Here is a 21,121-nt window from a genome sequence, read left to right on the forward strand (position 1 = left end):
TCCTGCCTGAGTCCCTCCACCACCTGATGCTCTGATGGCAGTTCCCTGACATCCACCTCCCCTCCAGGGCCCCCCTCACCCCCTCCCAATTCCTCCCCCCTGGGAGGTGAAGGGCTAAAACCCCGAAACGAATCTTCCTCATCTTCTGACGTCTCGAACAATTCTCTCCATCGATCGTCGTCCTGGCCAGCTGAATCCTCCTCCTCTTCAGAATCTGGGAACCCCTCCAACTCCTCTTCCTCGTCGGTGGTGGCAAAGTATTCCCTTCGGAACCTCGCTACAGGCTGAGGTTTACGTGGGAACCTCTGATGAAAAGTCTCTATTAAAACCTCGTCATTGACATCCTCTGCCCTAACCCAGGTGTTTTCCGACTCCGGTTCCCCTTCCCACATTACCAAATACTCTACTTGATCTCCCTTCCACCTGGAATCGAGGATCTCCGCTACATGGTAGCTGTGTTCCTTCTCCTCCATTGCTGGTCCCCTAGTGACCCTCCCCTCACTGTCTCCTCTATACGGTGACAGCAACGACCTGTGAAAAACTGGGTGCAGCTTCATGTGGTTCGGTAACCGGAGCCTGAAAGCCACTGGATTGACCTGCTGCGTAACTTCAAACGGGCCCAGCCTTTTGGGTCTTAATTTCTTACAACCTCCTTTGAATGGCAACCCTTGGGTTGACAGCCACACCTGGTCCCCCACCCTGATGCTTTCACCTTCCCTTCTGTTTTTGTCTGCTTGCCTCTTATATTCCTCCTTAGCCCTGTTTAAGTGGAGTTGGAGCTGGCGATGGATCGCTTCCATTTCTTCCACGAACTGTTCTGCAGCTGGAACGCTCCAGTTCTCCCCCTCCCCCCCTGGGAAGGCTCTGGGATGGCACCCGTGATTAGCCAAAAAGGGGCTCATCCCCGTGGACACGTTCTCTGCATTGTTGTAGGCAAATTCTGCCAACGCCAGCTTCTCCACCCAATCATTCTCTCTGTCATTAACATAACACCTCAAATATTGTTGGAGAACCCCATTTGCTCTTTCCGCCTGCCCGTTGGTTTCAGGATGACGGGCCGTTGAGAAATTAACCTCTACATGCAGTAAGCTCATGAGCTTCCTCCAGAACCTGGAAGTAAATTGTTTCCCTCGGTCTGAAACCACCCTCAAGGGGGCGCCATGCAACCTAAACACATTCTCTACAAACAATTTGGCGGTTTCTTCTGCTGTAACCGCATGTGAGCAGGCTATGAAGTGGGCCATCTTAGTTAACAGGTCTACTACAACCATGATGGCTGTTTTCCCTCTAGACCTTGGCAGATCAGTCATGAAATCTATTGCCACTGCTTCCCACGGTCTCTCAGGTGTGGGCAGTGGTTCTAATAAACCAGCCGGCGCCTGCCTCTCCCCCTTGGCTCTTTGGCATTGTTCACACCCTCTCACATACTCCCGCACATCTTCCCTGACCTTGGGCCACCAAAATTCCCTGGTAACCAGCCACATGGTTTTGTGTTGCCCAAAGTGCCCTGCTGTGGGGCTATCGTGCAGCTGCTTGAGTACTTTCTCCCTCAATTCCCCTTCAGGTATATATAACGCTCCCTTATAATACAATGCCCCATTTCTCTCCTCAAAACCACCGGATTTGTCTTCCTCCCCTCTGAGATCCCTGAGTTTCCCCTGGGCGTATGCATCCTGCACCGTACCCTCTACCAATTCCCTTTGCCCCACCAAAGTCGCCCCACACACCCAGCGGTCCTCTGGAATGATATGGGTTTCTTCGGGTGCTCCCTCCCCCTCCAAATATTCAGGTTTGCGTGAGAGAGCGTCCGCCCTAACATTCTCTGGGCCTGGCACATAACAAATCTCAAAGTTAAATTTGGAGAACTCTTGGGCCCATCTCAACTGCCTTTGGTTGAGCACTCGCGCCGTTCTCCAGTACTCTAGATTTTTATGGTCCGTGCACACTTGCACTTTATGTTGTGCACCAACTAGCAGATGCCTCCATCTCCGGAACGCCTCATGAATAGCAAGCAGTTCTCGGTCGTACACCGTGTAGTTCCTCTCGGATTTGTTCAGCTTCCGCGAGAAGAAGGCACACGGACGCCACTCCGACTCCTCCTTCCCCGACTGCAGAAGAAGCACCGCCCCTATGGCTCTGTCAGATGCGTCTGTTTCAACCCTTAGCTTCTTTCGTAAATCCACATGCAGAAGTTGTTCTTCAGAGGCGAAGGCCCTTTTCAGTTCCTCAAACGCTCGCTCCGCCTCCGCCGTCCATACAAACTTCTTTTTACTGCTGAGACAGTCAGTGATGGGCGCCGTCAGATGGGCGAAGTTGCGGATAAACTTACGATAAAAGTTTCCAAACCCTAGGAACCTCTGCACATCCTTCTTGGTTTTGGGTGTTTTCCATTCCAGCACTGCCTGTACCTTGCCGGGATCCATGGCCAATCCCTTGTCTGACAGGCGGTACCCCAGGAATTCCACCTCCTTGGTATGGAACCGACACTTCTCCAGTTTGACCCACAGCCTGTTGGCTTGCAGTCTGCTCAACACTTCTCTGACGTCTCTCACATGTTGCTCCTCATTCTCAGAATACACCAACACATCATCTAGAAAGGCAACGCAATTCTTGTAGAGCAAAGGGCCCAGCACGTGGTTCATAAAAGATTGAAAACACGCGGAGCCTGCTTGTAATCCAAATGGCATAACGAGGTATTCAAACGCCCCCAAAGGGGTAAACATGGTGGTTTTCCATTCATCCCCTTTCCTTATGCGTATCAGGTTGTACGCCCCCCTTAGATCCAGCTTTGTGAAAATCTTTCCCTTCCTCACCATGGTCAAAATATCATCAATTCTGGGCATAGGGAACGCCACCGGTTCAGTCACTGCATTCAGCCGCCTAAAATCACATACAAGTCTCGGCTTGTCCGCATTTTTTTTGTCCACAAAGAACACTGGGCTCCCCCCTGCTGCTTTGGACTCTCTGATGAAGCCTCTCTTCAGGTTCTTGTCAATGAACCCTCGCAACTCCTGCATTTCCCTGTCTGACATGGCATACAACTTGCCCACGGGAAGCTGTGCTCCAGGGAGTAAATTGATCTGACAATCAAAGGGTCTATGAGGTGGTAGTTGGTCAGCTTCCTTCTCGCTGAACACGTCGCTGAGATCTGCATACTGTGGTGGTACCTTCACCTTCCCCATTACTTCAGTCCCTGCTAGGGTGGCTTGGGCCCCTACTGAACCCTTCTCCCCTTTGCAGTGTTCTAGGCAATGTGCAGAACCAAAGGACACCACTCTTTGATGCCAGCCAACCAGCGGATCATGTAGAGCTAGCCAGCTCATTCCCAAAATAATGGGAGCGCCTCCCAGGGTGGCCACATTAAACGCTATCAGTTCTGTGTGCCTTGCCACCCTCATTATCATTGGGACAGTCTGCAAGCGGACTCCTCCTCCCAACAACTCCCTGCCATCAATCGTGGTCACCTGCAGGGGGTTGCTTAAAGGGATGGTCTGTATCTGGTGTTCAGCAGCAAACTCCTTGCTCATAAAATTGCAGGAGCTGCCTGAGTCCAATAACGCCTTTATTTTTAGGGGGTGCCCATTCTGCAGCTCTAGCGACACTTCAATCACTAGAGCAGGTCGAGGAGCTTCTGGCACGGGCACTTTCACTGCTCTTTGGCCTGGCTGCAGTGCCCCAATTGTGGCAACCAGGCGTTGGCTTTTACCTGCTCCGCTCCCCCTTCTTCTCCCCCCTCAACAGCTCCCACCATCCCTTGCCATTCCTTCCTCTGGGGGCAGACTCTGGCAAAGTGGCCTGGCTGTTGGCAGAGATAGCATTTCCGGGGGCCCTTTCCCTCCTTCTTAGCTCCCTCGCTGGTTTTTGAAAATGCGCGCGCGCGCGCTGTTCCGATTTCCATCGGCTCTGCCGGCGGGAAAGCTGGCTCAGGAATGTCTGGAATGCGGAACTCCTTCCAACGTTCCCCTCTCCCTTCCCGCCTCTCCCAGGCTCTTGCCTCCTGCCGCGCTCCTATGGTCAGCGCAGATTTGGTCAGCTGATCCATAGACTCCGCCCTGGGGCTCCGTGCCAGCTCGTCTTTCACCCCCGAAGAAAGACCTTCTTCAAATAGCATTTGAACGGGTGCCGCCGATAAATCCCAACTCAGTCTGTGAATCAGCATGGTAAACTCAGTCCAATATTCACGGACAGATCGACTCCCCTGCTTACAAGCCATTAGCTGTCTGCGCACCACCCCTTCCTCAATATCGCTGGAAAACATGATATCCATTGCACGAAAGAACTTCATTGTGTCCTTTAGTATGTCATTGTGCGTTGCCATTAGGGGTCGAACCCAGTCTCTAGCCCCTTTCTCAAGATGCCCAATTACAAAAGCAACTCGCGATTCCTCATCAGGGAACTCATCGAACTGCACATTAAGGGCATATTGCATCTCTGTCCTAAAAGCATGGTAGTCCTTGGGGTCCCCCCCAAATTTCTGCACCAATCCTGGTACCTTTCTGGGGAATTGAGTGGCTCTCCCCTTCTTGTCTGCATCCTGAGCCCTTCTCTCCTCCAGCCTCGCCGTCTGCAGGGCCAGTTGAACCTCCAACGCTCGGTATCTATCTTCCAAGCTTGGACCAGCTCCAGCCCCTGCTCCTCCGGTTCCGGTTGGTTCGCTCATGATGCCTTCTCTTGCACAGGCAGCGTACAAAGACTGTCGGACTGCTGTGAGGGTTTGATTAGCTGCTTGTGCGTGAAAACGTGCTCCCTCAGAGTTTGTGCGCCCCCACAAACCTCCGTGTGTGACGGAGCTCCTCAGACATGTCTGCTCTAGTCACTAGTAGAGTCCGACAGTGGCTGTCTGCGGAAGCGTTTCCAGCAAAGAAGTTCCTTAACGGAAACGCGTCTCCTGGACTCACGGCGTGACAGTTTCCTGCGAGGTATGGGTCTCCCTATGGGAGACTCCGATACTTCCCCACTGTTCTCGCTGGAAGCCTCCCTGAGCCCTCCCTCCTGCTCGCATTCCCTCAGAGACCCACTCCTCCCCCTGCTGGTCCCTGCTTCCGCAGTTGAGTCTCTTTCATCCTGCCTGAGTCCCTCCACCACCTGATGCTCTGATGGCAGTTCCCTGACAGGTCTACTCTGAGAAAAAAATTGGTTTGATACAAACCATGGTTCTAAGAGAAGTGCTACTGCTTTGACTTATTGCACAGTACAACTGCACTGTGGTATAAAAAGTGTGACAAAAAGGTTTAGGTATGTAGCACAGTCCTAGAATGAAAGCAAGAATTTTTACTTCTGCAAGTATCAAGCTAATGTCTATGATAAAGACACAGTATTTCAGAATGTTTTCCTGATGTATGAAGCATCTACAATATGGCAACTTAGATTGTAGTGAGTGGTGAAACTTACAGATGTACATCCTTAAACATTCATAATTTTAAGGACCATTTCTGTCATTTGCACTTCAGATTTTCCTACAACACAGACAAGATGCACACAGAGCAAACATCAACTACTGCCTCAAGTCTAGAGCTATGGTATTTGGCCTCACAGAGGGGAAGTGGGAAAAGGGAATAGGAAATTCAGGCAAGTTCTGTATTTGGGGGCTGCTCCTTGTGGTATTTATCTTCCAACACAGGAACATGCTGGGGGAAAAGATGTGCATCTTTTGCAAGTTGACAATTGCTGGATGAATTGCTGATTTCTGTCACAGTGCACAGAATGACAGAAGTCAGGTATCTGGCTAAGCAGTAAGCTATAATCACTTGTGGACATTCTCTAATTACACGAGAAAAGCATATTCACTGCTTTTTTCCAACCTTGCTTGGGTTCCTATTTTGGAACACAATAAAGTGTCCTTAGGCCCTCAGACTTCCAAGGTTCTCCTTACAGAGGCCAATAAATGCACCAAAGTCAGATATTTACTGGAAAAAGAATTAAATAACTTTTTAAATAGACATATTTTACAAAGTGCATAAACTTCAACAGCTGTTTGGGAATTGATTGACCGAGGCCGGACTCTTCCTATAACTGCTGCTAGAGATTCTAATCCAGAACTTGGTTGTGTCAAATAGCATCACTCAGGGTCACCCAGACTTCCTTTTGTGTTGTGCTTCCTAGGCAGAGGTCCATGCTTTAAAGCTCCAAAGTGTGCTTTTTATTTTGGCCCCAGCACTTTCCCTGTGAAAACCTGCTCTTTACCCCTGAAAACAATTCCGCAGAAAATCTGAACGGCTGTTTGTGGGTTTTCCTGGGGAAAGCAGTGGTGGGGGTGGGCTTGGGAGCTGGGACCTGTACCTAGGAAGCACAGGGCAAAAGGTGAAGAGTGGGTGAGCCCTCAGCTGCAGCACAAGTGGGTGAGATGATGAACAATGCAGAAACAAATAGTGCAAATACATAGGATGAATAACCAAACTGGATACTGACAAAGAGTTTTGATACACAATACAGAGAGAATAATAGCACGACACATTGTTTGCTGTTGCCTTTGTAGAAGGGGCTTTCTGAAAATATGAGCAAATCCTCTGAGGCCATGCTGAGACACAGGTGAAGTGAGCCCCTGCTGCATCTGGACTCACCTGACGGTTACCTGTTTCAGGTTACAGTTCCACATTTTTTTTCCAGCAGCAAGTAAGTTCCCCTTGCCCTCTAGTGTGGACCACCCACCCCCAGCAGCGCATTCAGCTTAGAGAAACAGCACTGTTTCTTTCCTTACTCAACCTTCAAGGGCAAGTGAAGCAGAATTCGCCTTTCTCCTTGCTTACTACAGGACTTGAAGAACTGGCAGCAAGGAGAAAATGGAGGTGAGTAAATATATTAGTGGCCTCCTGTATTCAATATACAGCTCAGCATATCAACTTGGTGAGCAGTTGGCCAACCACCTTCCTATGTTTTGTCAGGAAAAAAATATGATCTCCTGTGTGAAAAGTGCAGGTGCAGAGCTACTGCTACTCTGTTTTAAAACACAACCTACTAAATGGGCACAGGCATAGTTTTAATTCACCACCAGGATCTCTTGGTAAGTAGGTATAGGTTTAAGGGGTTGGGAAACATGATTCCCCTTGACCCAGACTTATCCCACTCACCCGCTGACAAATGAGATCAGAATTAGCTGTAAAGTGAGTGGATGTTCAGTCACAGGCACCATCTTTGCGATGCATAATCCTTTCCAAACACTTGTAGTAGGGCACCCTATTCTTATTGAACCTAGCTCAGAGGAAGAGCCTGCCAGCAGCTCAGGCTCTCTTCCTTATTGCATAGCTGCTGGATCATTGCAGCTCTTAACACAGCATGGACAGCAAAGATACAAATGAAATGGAGCTTCTCCAGTATGCTAAAGCTGTTTGGATAAGAACTACACTAAGCAGACAACAGAGACAATTTCAGAATCTGAGGAGTCACCTGAGCCAGATACAGATTTACAGGGTTTTTCCAAGCACCTGTCTAGTTTATTCCTAAGTGAGTGCCTATGTGCTTTTCCTGTTGTAGCAAGGTTGGTACAGGACGGTACATGGGAATTACCAGCACAATAGCGCTTGCTATGGTAGGGACAGGAACTGGCCTTTTTGCTTTGGTCTGTAGCTCCACCTGTTGGGCAAAGCAGCAGCAATAAGGTTTGAAGGAACAAAAATCTACTCAAAAACATCTGGTGCTGGGTGTCCAGTGCAGCCACAAAACAAGCATTTCCATATGCCCACATTCCTCACAGCTTTACTCAGCAAAGTGTGGTATCTCCCCAGTTTGGTATCAACGTCCTGTATCATGGCTTTCCAACTCAAGAGGAGGTGTGAAGTTTTAGCACCGATTCCTGGCCCCGCCTAGTGCACCACTAGACCTGATGCGGGTGGTATTGCAACTTGACACACGCTAGCCTCTAGCCAGAGGACACAGCCCAGAGAGTCAAAGTGCTTGCTGCACTTCCCATGGAATAAGACTTGGGTGGTGAGTCCTCCAGAGCTCCAGGCAGTGGGGGTGAAGCATGCTGGGCACAGCAGCAACAGAGGAGACAAGAGGAAGGTGGACAGGAGCCTTGATGAGTTTTCAACATGGAGCAAATCTAAGGAAGCAACAGGTAAAGATTAGCTAGGCCAGTGATGGATGGATGGATGGATGGATGGATGGATGGATGGATGGATGGATGGATGCAGAAATCAAAGCGGGATGGGAACTACGTTATGGCTATTTCAAAACTGCAAACACTGGGTAAAAAAACATTTAAGAGTCAACATAAGTGACAATTAGGAAAACGATAGTACTGAATGCATCGTGTAGCTCTATGAGAAATCTCTAAAAAATACAGTAGCATTCAACAGTGCAACTTAGACTGCAAAAAAAATTGAAAAACAAAAGATAATGAATTGTTTTAGTGACTTTTGGCTAAAATATTAAATTTGCATTGTTTAAACAAAGTATATTCATTTGGGAGGAGGTTATGTGGCAGTTGTCTACGCTTCTTTCACAAACAGTAAGCAATCAGAAAAGCAGGAAATAGGTCTGGAGAAACCTATACTGTACTATTCCTGTACTATCAATGGAAAAAGAGATTTCACTCAATCATGTTATATTCTGAGGACAACTCAAGACAGCCACTGCTATTCCTACCATGTTTCTTGGATGATAATGGGTGCACCCCGCTAAAACAAAAAACTACAAGTACATAGACATGCCCCTACACCAGCTAAACATCAGTACAGTATGATGAAAATAAAGTTTGCTGCAATCAAAAAAATTTTGATTCACTGTAATGAATTAACCATTACTTCACTGTATTGTTTAGGATTGTGGAATTAAGGCTGTTACTGTTCCTTCACGGCCATTTGACTCTGAGCCACTTTAGCTGTGGACAAACAAGAACGCTGAAGGTGGTATGAGAAACACATATTAATTTGTGGCTTACACATTCATTTATTGAGTCCTAGGGTCATGCTTGGCCAAACCGGCTCGGTAGGTTTTTGAAGCACTACCAACAACCCACAAAATCTGCAAACAGCATTCATTGTGAGTTGAGTGCACACACCACAGCCAAAATAGTTTTTTGCACTTTTCCCAACTGGGTGATGAGTAGAAAGACAGGGCAACTTACATTTGGTGCAGCTGGTTAATCTGGCTTTATGGAAGGGGCTGGTCCATGCCGATGCCCATTGTTTGGTAAATCTCTTTCAGCAGCAACAGCACTGTGTCCTCTGACTCCCTGGAAGTTAAATATTTATACAATGAATTACTTATTAGAACTACATATAGAGCAAGTGTGCCCAAGTGGCAGATTTACTTAGGCACCAGGAAAAAGGACAATCCTAACACTTAACACACACACAATCATCTCATCCCACAGCTATAGTTATGATTGTTGAAGACACAACTTTGAATGAAGTGTTCAGGACAATAATAAGGATGTTTGCATTACTCTTGTCAGTTTCCTATGTCCTCCCAGAAGTTATTACTCCTGAAGTGGCTGGAAAGTTATGAGACTGTCCCACCCCACCTCCTTGGCTGAAAGTGGTGGAAACCCCTTGTTTGGCTCCTACTGGAAAGTCTTCAGAGAACCTTGTTCTGCCTGTTGATAGATCTTGCCCCCAGTAAGGGAGGACATATATATCGCTCTGAGCTTCTTGGAAGATGAGGGAAATGGCTAACTAATTTAAAGACACATTTTTTAAAAACTTGTTTACCAGTAGCAGAGATGGCCTTGCAGTGCAAATAGGTACTCATTAAAGCTTTCGATTGGCTTCTCTTGAAGCACGTAGTCAATGCGGTGGCCACCATTGAGCATACCCACGTTAACTGGGGCAGACTCTTCTTTCACTGGTGTGGTTGGTTCCTCAGGTTTCCTATCTGAATTGTTTAAGAAAGACAGACAGCATTAATATACACAGCTAAAATTGGTTACCAGGCTGGGTTGGTGAAGGCATGACTGTCCAATGCTAACAGGTATTGCAAGTCATGTTTCCTGCCTAAGGAGGAGTAAGATGCTCTGTCACACACTAGATGCAGACATCTTTGCAAGCATCTCCATAGCCAACTGAAAACAAGGGGTGACCAGATTGGCTTCATTACTATCAGATAATGGAGACATATAATTTGGATAAGAAAATTGGCTTCCAGGTGGAAAAGTCAAAATTAGAAACAGAACTGTTAGAACCCAAAACTAAGAATTTGTCAAGAATGTATAACTTGCTGTTGAAATGGAATACTCAGGATGAAACAGTAAAATCTGCTATGATTAAATGGGCACAAGATGTTGGACATAATATTATGTTCGCTGACTGGGAACAGTTGTGGACCACAGGTATGAAATTTACGGCATGCAGTGCCCTAAGGGAGAATATTATGAAAATGATATATAGGTGGTACATGACCCCAGTCAAGCTTGCAAAAATTTATCATTTGCCCGATAACAAATGTTGGAAATGTAAAGAAACTGAAGGTACAGTCTTTCACCTTTGGTGGATGTGCCCAAAGATTAAGGCTTTCTGGGAAATGATATATAATGAACTGAAAAAGGTATTTAAATATACCTTCCTGAAGAAACCAGAGGCCTTTCTCCTGGGCATGGTCGGCCAATTGGTGCCAAAGAAAGACAGAACATTTTTTATGTACGCAACAACGGCAGCAAGAATACTTATTGCAAAGTACTGGAAGACACAAGATCTACCCACCTTGGAAGAATGGCAGATGAAGGTGATAGACTACATGGGACTGGCAGAAATGACTGGCAGAATCCAAAACCAGGGAAGAGAGACGGTGGAAGAAGATTGGAAGAAATTTAAGGACTATCTTGGGAAATATTATAAAATTAGTGAATGTTAGATTGATGTTGGACTGAATAAGGGGTTATCAGCTGTAATGATTAAGATAATTGGGGGAAAAAGAAGAAAGAAAGGTGTAAAGTTAAGTGAAAATTAAGGGTGAGGATTTGCTGAATGAATAATTTGAATTGGAATACAAAAACGGGAGGTATGAGGAGGTCCGAGAAATAAGTTAAAAGAAAACAAGTGAATGGAATTATATGTGTTTTTAATTTTTGAAATTTTTTTTGTCTTGTTTGTATAAACTTTGAAAAGTTAATAAATATATTTTTTTAAAAAAGAAAACAAGGGGTGACTGCTGCCAAAACAAAACTAATTTGACATTTTGGCAAGAGTTATACCAGTCCATGTGCAGGCCCAAATATTACAGAGCACAAATTCAAAGGGAGCAAAAGTCATCAGTATCTGGCCAAAGGATACCTAAATGAATTGACAAAATTATTCAAAACTCTAACATGGTTGAGAGTCTAAGGAGTAAGAGACCACCATCTTGCAGAGAGCTGAGCAAGTTCGGGTCAGGTCAGCGCTTGAATGGATGAAACCCAGGAACCTCATTTATGTTGCCTTTAATGTGATGTGCATAGGGCTGTCCTTAAAAACAGTTGAGAAGCTGCAGCTGGTACACAAGGATGCTGCCAGTTTGGACTGACTCAGCCAGCTAGAAGCATATAACATGGGTTGTGAAGGGTCTGCGCTGACTGCCCATATGCTACCAAGCCAAATACAAGGTTTTAGTGCTGCTGTATGTAACCCTGAACGAAGCTGAACCCAGTTAACTTAAGGAGCATCTCTCCCTGCCCTGCCAAGGAATTAAAATCTGTTGGGGATGTACTGGTCATGTCATCTCTGTGTGAAGCCTGTAGTCTGTAGCTCTTTGGCTCAAGACAAGGCCTTCTCAGAGGTGGAACCCCAGCTGTGGAACATCCTTCCCCTTAATATACAACTGGTGGTGACACTGCTTAACTTCCAGTGCCAATTAAAGACTCACCACTAGTCACCTGGCTGGGGCAGAGTCGGACATGATTGAGGTTACTTATTTTAACACTGAATAGGAGCAGGTTAAGTGAGCTGCTTTTCATTCTGTTTTATGTTGTTCACTTTTATGTAACATACTTATCTTGAATGCTGATGTATACATTTGTTTTTACTGTATATCTGGGCAGGGCAGTACAGATATTTGTTTTAGCCAGCTTAAGATCACTTGACAATGAAGGGCAGAACAGAACTTGTATAAATGCATCAATGGAAGCATCTTGCAAGGACTTGTGCAGAGCAACAGGCAAAATTTTCCCTTGGTTGCAACAGGAAGAATGGGTGGGTTCTGCTGGATTCTGCACCTTGTTCTTCCGTTTACAAACTACAATTAAGCCCCTGCTCACCAGTCTGTTTCTCTGAACTGGCTTCAGCTTCCAATACTTGTTCCGTATCTCCAGTGGCTCCTGCCTCCACAGCTGGAAGTGAAGTCCTGGTGAATGACTGCCAAGCTGTTCTCAAGGAGCCCAGTAAATTGTTTTTGAGGTCCATGCTCATTCGCGTGAGGCCTTCCTTCAGTTCTGAAAAGGAGAAGGTAAAAACAGCCTTACAATTAAAAAACCAGCCTGTTCTGAAAGCCTGCAATTAAAAATATGTCATCAACAGGTCAGAATACATCTCTCTTACCCGTGGACCCCTTGTGGCTTATCCTCATAGCTTCAGCACCACTCAGTTCCTAACACCCTCTTCTTTTTCTTCCACCGTGTCTTCAATCCTATCCTTGATTCTCACAATTCCACCATCTCTCTCTCACCCCTTCCTCCCTGCCCCACTGGAACTTTCCTCAACTCTTCTCCAATTCTCTTGTTTCCCTGGATTATTTCTCACATATTGTTTTATTTCCAGAAGATGGATGGCTGGAATTATTCATCTTCATACACAAGTGAAAACATTATTTCAAGAATCATTTGTATCGCTTGTTGAGGTTGCCAGAGGATTGTGGCTAACATTCTGAGAAAGTAGAAATATCTGAAGAGCAGCTTTGGGAGGCAAAATGTGATATGGGAACTTGGCACCTAGCTCTTGTTTTGTCCCTGGTAGCATGTAATGAGTCATAATTGTTGTTGTTGTTTAGTCGTTTAGTCGTGTCCGACTCTTCGTGACCCCATGGACCAGAGCACGCCAGGCACTCCTGTCCTCCACTGCCTCCCGCAGTTTGATCAAACTCATGCTGGTAGCTTCAAGAACACCATCCAACCATCTCATTCTCTGTCGTCCCCTTCTCCTTGTGCCCTCCATCTTTCCCAACATCAGGGTCTTTTCCAGGGAGTCTTCTCTTCTCATGAGGTGGCCAAAGTATTGGAGCCTCAGCTTCACGATCTGTCCTTCCAGTGAGCGCTCAGGGCTGATTTCCTTCAGAATGGAGAGGTTTGATCTCCTTGCAGTCCATGGGACTCTCAAGAGTCTCCTCCAGCACCATAATTCAAAAGCATCAATTCTTCGGCGATCAGCCTTCTTTATGGTCCAGCTCTCACTTCCATACATCACTACTGGGAAAACCATGGCTTTTACTATACGGACCTTTGTTGGCAAGGTGATGTCTCTGCTTTTTAAGATGTTGTCTAGGTTTGCCATCGCCTTTCTCCCAAGGAGCAGGCGTCTTTTAATTTCGTGACTGCTGTCACCATCTGCACTGATCATGGAGCCCAAGAAAGTAAAATCTCTCACTGCCTCCATTTCTTCCCCTTCTATTTGCCAGGAGGTGATGGGCCCAGTGGCCATGATCTTCGTTTTTTTGATGTTGAGCTTCAGACCATATTTTGCGCTCTCCTCTTTCACCCTCATTAAAAGGTTCTTTAATTCCTCTTCACTTTCTGCCATCAAGGTTGTGTCATCTGCATATCTGAGGTTGTTGATATTTCTTCCGGCAATCTTAATTCCGGCTTGGGATTCATCCAGCCCAGCCTTTCGCATGATGAATTCTGCATATAAGTTAAATAAGCAGGGAGACAATATACAGCCTTGCCGTACTCCTTTCCCAATTTTGAACCAATCAGTTGTTCCATATCCAGTTCTAACTGTAGCTTCTTGTCCCACATAGAGATTTCTCAGGAGACAGATGAGGTGATCAGGCACTCCCATTTCTTTAAGAGCTTGCCATAGTTTGCTGTGGTCGACACAGTCAAAGGCTTTTGCATAGTCAATGAAGCAGAAGTAGATGTCTTTCTGGAACTCTCTAGCTTTCTCCATAATCCAGCGCATGTTTGCAATTTGGTCTCTGGTTCCTCTGCCTCTTCTAAATCCAGCTTGCACTTCTGGGAGTTCTTGGTCCACATACTGCTTGAGCCTTCCTTGTAGAATTTTAAGCATAACCTTGCTAGCATGTGAAATGAGTGAAATTGTGCGGTAGTTGGAGCATTCTTTGGCACTGCCTTTCTTTGGGATTGGGATGTAGACTGATCTTCTCCAATCCTCTGGCCACTGCTGAGTTTTCCAAACTTGCTGGCATATTGAGTGTAGCACCTTAACAGCATCATCTTTTAAAATTTTAAACAGTTCAGCTGGAATACCATCACTTCCACTGGCCTTGTTATTTGCAGTGCTTTCTAAGGCCCATTTGACTTCACTCTCCAGGATGTCTGGCTCAAGGTCAGCAACCACACTACCTGGGGTGTACGAGACATCCATATCTTTCTGGTATAATTCCTCTGTGTATTCTTGCCACCTCTTCTTGATGTCTTCTGCTTCAGTTAGGTCTTTACCACTTTTGTCCTTTATTATGGTAATCTTTGTACGAAATGTTCCTTTCATATTTCCGATTTTCTTGAACAGATCTCTGGTTCTTCCCATTCTGTTGCTTTCCTCTATTTCTTTGCATTGCTCGTTTAAGAAGGCCTTCTTGTCTCTCCTTGCTATTCTTTGGAAATCTGCATTCAATTTCCTGTATCTTTCACTATCTCCCTCGCATTTTGCTTGCCTTCTCTCCCCCGCTATTTGTAAGGCCTCGTTGGACAGCCACTTTGCTTTCTTGCATTTCTTTTTCATTGGGATGGTTTTAGTTGCTGCCTCCTGTATAATGTTGCGAGCCTCCACCCATAGTTCTTCAGGCACTCTGTCCAGCAAATCTAAATCCTTAAACCTGTTCCTCACTTCCACTGTGTATTCAAAAGGGATTTGGTTTAGATTGTATCTTACCTGTCCAGTGGTTTTTCCTACTTTCTTCAGTTTAAGCTTGAATTTTGCTATAAGAAGCTGATGATCTGAGCCACAGTCAGCTCCAGGTCTTGTTTTTGCTGACTGTATAGAGCTTCTCCATCTTTGGCTGCAGAGAATATAATCAATCTGATTTCGATGTTGCCCATCTGGTGATGTCCATGTGTAGAGCCGTCTCTTGTGTTGTTGGAAAAGCGTGTTTGTGATGACCAGCTTGTTCTCTTGGCAGAACTCTATTAGCCTTTGCCCTGCTTCGTTTTGATCTCCAAGGCCAAACTTGCCAGTTGTTCCTTTTATCTCTTGATTCCCTACTTTAGCATTCCAATCCCCTATAATGAGCAGAACATCCTTCTTTGGTGTCACTTCTATAAGGTCTTGTAAGTCTTCATAGAATTGGTCAATTTCAGTTTCTTCAGCACCAGTAGTTGGTGCATAAACTTGGATTACTGTGATGTTAAAAGGTCTGCCTTGGATTCGTATCGAGATCATTCTATCATTTTTGAGACTGCATCCCAGTACAGCTTTCGCCACTCTTTTGTTGACTATGAGGGCCACTCCATTTCTTTTACGGGTTTCTTGCCCACAGTAGTAGATATGATAGTCATCCGAACTGAATTCGCCCATTCCCGTCCATTTTAGCTCACTGATGCCCAGGATGTCATAATTATTAGTCTGAATTGTAGCATGTGAATTGTAGCATGTGAATTGTAGCATATGTAGATAAATTGCAGAAAGAGCATCTTCAGTTTTGGTACCTAATTGCATAAGCTCAGTTACAAAATTCTCTTCTAAGTTATCAAAAGCTTTGAATGTTTTAAGTGTCAAAATGGTAATTGGTGTTTCGTTTTGTTCAATTTCCTATAGGAAAGAACATTCAAAACATTTCTAATTAGGTCTAAAATTTATTATTTTGTTACAAATCCCACTTGATCTGAGTTAGTATAATTATAAATAATTTATCAAGTTTGCTAGACAATAAAATATTTTTAGACCCAACTCTTGAATGTCTCCAGGTATATAATATTTGATCAATTTCCACATTCCACAAAATAACCTTCAATAATTCCTGAAAATTATTTCTTTAACTGAGCTATTTAGATATTGTTATGTTTTTAAATAAAACATTTCCCTGTATGGACTAGGGATTTGTTATAGTTGCTTTTTAATCATGAAGGGCTAGCACACAACTTTCTAAATGAAACCTGGGTCTCAGGATAGGTGTTATGATTGCCCCAAGGGGAGCAGAAGACAATCTGTATGTCTTGTGTTCAATCACTAGCCAGAAATATAAGGAGGTTTTTTGGGAGCGTACTTAGATTCAAAGGGCGATGCAAGCAGAAGGAAGACTCTCTGTTTTACCTAAGTGCATTCTCTTCCTCCCCTTGTGGTGCGGGAGCAGCATTGGATCAAACTCCACATCAGGGACAATCATGGGCTCAATTCTGTATGCTACTGGATCAAACTGCAGAAGAAAGCAAGCAGAGACACTTCATTCTAATTTATATATAACATCTATCCAACCTTTTGGTTCCAAATGACCACTAAGGTGGCTTATAAACAATTCTAAAAACAATATAATGACTAAATTCAAAATCATTCTTAAAATATACTAGCAAAACCAGTGGCAATATATAAATATATAAATCACATTGCATTAAAAAATAATATCTAGCAGCAGCATATTAACCCTAAAAGGTTCAGGACTAGGATTTCTGAAGGACCCCATTCTTGGCTTGAACCTGCCTGCCAAGACCTTCTTCCAAGTTCAGTTCAGGTGTATGTTTGGTTAGGACAGTGATGGCCAAACTTGGCCTGCCAGCTGTTTTTAGGACTACAATTCCCATCATCCCTGACCACTGGTCCTGTTAGCTAGGGATGATGGGAGTTGTAGTCCAAAAACAGAGATGGGACATGACAAATGGGTTATTTATTTATTTTTCTCTCATTTACACCCCACCTTTCTTTCGTCATAGCACCTGAAAGCTTATAGAAAGCCCTTCCACTCCTAGACTGCTCCTAGGCCAACAACGTACTGGAAAAACTGCAGAGCTGCCCTCGCATCCATGAAATCCTGAATTGCTGCTGACAAGGCAGCTTCAGCATGTCCCCCATACAACAGACTGTTGGATAGCACAATAAGTACACCAAGAGAAACCCAGTTCTGTCCCTCTGGTGCAGCATCAGTATCTGGTCTGCAAGAGGACGGGTCTCCTAGCAAAGAAGATGGGATTTCTAGTGATGCCACCCTGCCCAACCTTTGCTGGTGCTACACTGAGTACCTAGAAGAATGAAGGATTCCTAAATTCACTTATCATTATTAAGATAATGAAATAAAAATGAATTTCAGGCAAAATTGTCCAAAATGGTCACATTTTATGTTATTTTCAATGAATTGAATACTTGGTATTTAACTGGGCACAGTAGGGACGCAGGTGGAACTGTGGTCTAAACCACTGAGCCTTGGGCTTGCCGATCAAAAGGTCAGAGTTGCGAACCCCCGCGATGGTTGCTTGGTCCCAGCTCCTGCCAACCTAGCAGTTCAAAAGCACCCCAAAAAGTGCAAGTAGATTAATAGGTACCGCTCCGACGGGAAGGTAAACGGCATTTCCGTGCGCTGCTCTGGTGTTGGTGTTCCGTTGCACCAGAAGCAGCTAAGTCATGCTGGCCACATGATCCGGAAAAACTGCGGAGCGAACAAACACCAGCTCCCTCAGCCTGTAAAGCAAGATGAGCGCGGCAACCCCGGAGTCGTTCGCGACTAGACTTAACTGCCAGGGGTCCCTTTACCTTATCTTTAACTGGGCACAGAACTGGTATGTATCTGTTAGTGGTTTTGTTTTCTTCTGTTTTCATTTAATAATTTATATACTACACTTAATGCCAAGTACCAGTATATTTTCCAATTACAATCCACTTAAATTGGGTGGAAACATGTGGCCTTCCAGATGTTGTTAGACTCCAAACTGCATCAGCCCCAGTTGCATGGCCAATGATCAGGGATGATGAAAGGAGCAACCAGTTCCAGATTCCTGCCTTTAATGGAAGCTTTGTGGATCCCATGACAGCAGTGCATTCCACATTTAAGTTCACATTCCACATTATGCAGTAAAGCCACTGCAGGGTATCTAAATATCTTGAGTTGGAATCAGACCAAGTTAATTGCACTTAAGCCCCATTGGAATTAATGAGACCTAATTTAGTCATTATGAATTTTATAGAGATTGCACAAAAATAGATGTGTGAATAACTTGGGACGGCACCCAATAATTTGACCCTCTGGAGGGGGTGGGAGAACAAGACATTGCTGCTCATACATACAGGATGGAATACATTGAAGAAGCCTTTGCAGGTAGGCAGGCTGTAGTTCGGATCAATCCTTTTCACCCCTCGCACAGTGAGAAACATCCCAATAGGGGAGCCAAAGGCAAAGAAGATCTCTGGTTTGTAGATTAGCTGAGGATAGTTTGCAGAGACCTAATGGAGTTTAAATACAACATACTGTTTTTGTGGGAAATAAACTTCATGCGGCAAATTTATGAGAGTGTATTACTTGAAATTAAGCACAAAGCAATCCCTCCCTGCACATGACACAGGTGACCTGTGGAACTCACTGCTGCAGGACATTATGGTATTTATTTTACTCTCCTTCTAATGACCTTTGAGTGGCTTCTCAGGCAATCTCTTCTCCAAGCTTAAACAATTTAAGCTTCAGATATTAACTAGCTTGGGAAGCTTCAGATGGCTCTCTAGGTTACATATTATCTGGGATAGACAAATATTTGTTAGACTAAACACCTGAGTTATCCTTTGGGATGTTTAAAGACTCAGAAGCATAAAACTTATTAAATCACCAGTACTGAAAACCTCAAACCAAGATACTGAAGGAGAATATAAGACGACTTCTACTGCAAAAGGCCCATCGAGTCCAGCATCCTGTTCTCACAGTAGCAAACCAGATGCCTATGGGAAGCTTGCAAGCAGGACCTGAGTGCCACAGTGCCCTCCCCATGATTCTCAGCACATGCTATCCAGAGGCATACAGCCTCCAGCAAGGGAGGTGGAATATAGCCATCCATGAATGTGTCTAATTCTCTTTCAAAACCAACCAAATTGGTGGTCCTCGCTACCTCTTGTGGGAGCAAATTCCATAGTTTAACTATGTGAAGAAGTACCGTATTTTTCTGTGTATAAGACGATATTTTTTCTTTAGAAATAACTGAAAAATGGTGGGTCATCTTATACACGGATAGCGACAGGCGACTGGTGGCAGCAGCCAGCAGGAGATTTGCAGTGGCGATTGGGTGTGTGATTGGTTGCTGCGGCAAGGCCTGCTGACGATTGTTGCAGTCCCAAAAATAGGGGTTGTCTTATACATGGGGGCGTGTTATACACAGAAAAATACGGCACTTTCTTCTGCATCTTCCAACATTCAGTGTCATCGGATGTCTCCAAGTTCTAGTACTGTAAATATTGAGGGAGACAAACCCATCCTAATTCCTTTTTGTTTTAAACACCCTGAACCATATCACCAGCAAACCAGGCTCCCTCATGGCTCTGCCCTAACTCTAAATCACTTATGAGCAAGGTAACAACCACAGTGCCTAATACTAATCCTTGGAAGATTCCACTTTCTACAGAACCCACCATATACCTGTGACAGTGATTTAACAGCTTTTATTTCTAAATTTTAAGCTGTGGTAATCCACCTAGGAACCAGCTAGTGAAGGGTTTAATTATCACCAACCCTCCGTTGGGAGAATTATCCATTTATTTCTACCCTTTGCCTGCTTCTGAACCAGTTTCCTAATCCATAAGAGGATCTCTCCTTTTATTCCATGACTGCTAAGCTTACTCAGGCTTCTTTCACAAGGTACTTTGAAATAAGCTTTTTTGAAAGACTAAGCACACAGTGTCAATTGGGTATGCTTGTTGACATAATATAGGAGAATAATAGAAGTTTTCCCAACCTAGCTGTGAGACTGGGCCAGGTAAATCCAAAACAAATTTGGCCTGGACTTGGGGAACTTAAGTAATACTTTCTTAAAACAGTTCAAGAGTCACTCAAAGCCCAACAGGTCATCTGTTGATTTATTATGCTCTTAAATTGAGGCTGGCACAGAGTTGTGTGGGAGGTGGGGGTTACCTGCCCTGTCACAACATCCAGACGCCGGCAACTTGTCTCTGCATTTGTAGGCTTTACAGGTACCTCCTGCTTGACATTTCCACCTTCCCCAGCAGCTGCAGGTGTCTGCCCTTTAGAATTCTGCAACAAAAATCAGACAGCCATCTCCTGTAGCATTCCTTTCAAGCACACTGCTGGCACAACTGCCCAACCCACTAGGCTACTGCAAAAGCAGAAGCTCACTTTGCAAAAAGGTTTCAGTGTTGCACAATAATTACCATTTAGCATTTCTACAGTATAAACAATATGCATTTGCCAATGTCACTGGTTGCTCAAGTTATTGTATTATTTACTTTTTGCCCAGGACATTCAAAGGCTTGGGTCAGTTTCCACACAAACATGCGCTCAAGATCAATCTCTAATTTAAAAATACAATAGTAACAAATGCAAATGCCTCTACCTTAGTTCTACCAATTTTTATGCTATTTCCCAATATGAACATCTCATCTGGAAAAGCTACTGGAGGCAGAGACAATTTTTAAAGGAAAACAAAGCAGACAGGGAAATATTAAGCACATCCATCTTACCACTCACTCCAAAGTTTGGCCTCCTAACAGCTTTTCATTTGAGAAATCAAAAGGGGGAGGAGACACTGGGACTTTCCTGCATGCTTGTTTGTATAACATGTAGTCTGTCCCAAGGTACATCAGTAGTAGCACACACATGAAGAAAAACTGTCTCCCTTCCAAAGTGGTAGTCCAAAACAGAAATAAAACCAGCAAAACTTAGTCCCCTCCACATCCTAAGTATGTATGCATAAGGTGTCAGAAATTTCTCAATTTCCACTTCCTCTCCAATAAAGAAATAACGAAAAAAACACACAGAGATAGATTCAGGTAGGTGGGGTAGAAAAACCCCACCCCACCCTCCCACTATATATAAGGGTTTGGTGACTTCTGTTTCAGTGTATATGAAGAAGTGTGCATGCACACGAAAGCTTATACCAAGAACAAACTTAGTTGGTCTC

General features: G+C 44.6%; 1 protein-coding gene across 2 annotated transcripts in view; it reads right to left on the bottom strand.

The window, feature by feature from the left end:
• Positions 1-5,885: 5,885 nt before the first annotated feature.
• Positions 5,886-21,121, bottom strand: part of DDHD2 (DDHD domain containing 2) — a 38,448-nt gene continuing 23,212 nt past the window's right edge. For both annotated transcript variants that reach the window (XM_081171667.1, XM_081171666.1), the window contains exons 12-18: positions 20,116-20,235; positions 18,291-18,446; positions 16,332-16,434; positions 12,167-12,340; positions 9,651-9,813; positions 9,065-9,172; positions 5,886-8,038 (exon numbers count right to left, since the gene is read on the bottom strand). In XM_081171667.1, the coding sequence (XP_081027793.1) occupies positions 9,091-9,172; positions 9,651-9,813; positions 12,167-12,340; positions 16,332-16,434; positions 18,291-18,446; positions 20,116-20,235 (798 nt within the window). In that variant the 3' untranslated portion in view covers positions 5,886-8,038; positions 9,065-9,090. The remainder of the gene's footprint in view (positions 8,039-9,064; positions 9,173-9,650; positions 9,814-12,166; positions 12,341-16,331; positions 16,435-18,290; positions 18,447-20,115; positions 20,236-21,121) is intronic.

Source organism: Podarcis bocagei (genome assembly GCF_964188305.1).
Source record: "Podarcis bocagei genome assembly, chromosome: 15".
NCBI classification, from domain to species: domain Eukaryota; kingdom Metazoa; phylum Chordata; class Lepidosauria; order Squamata; family Lacertidae; genus Podarcis; species Podarcis bocagei.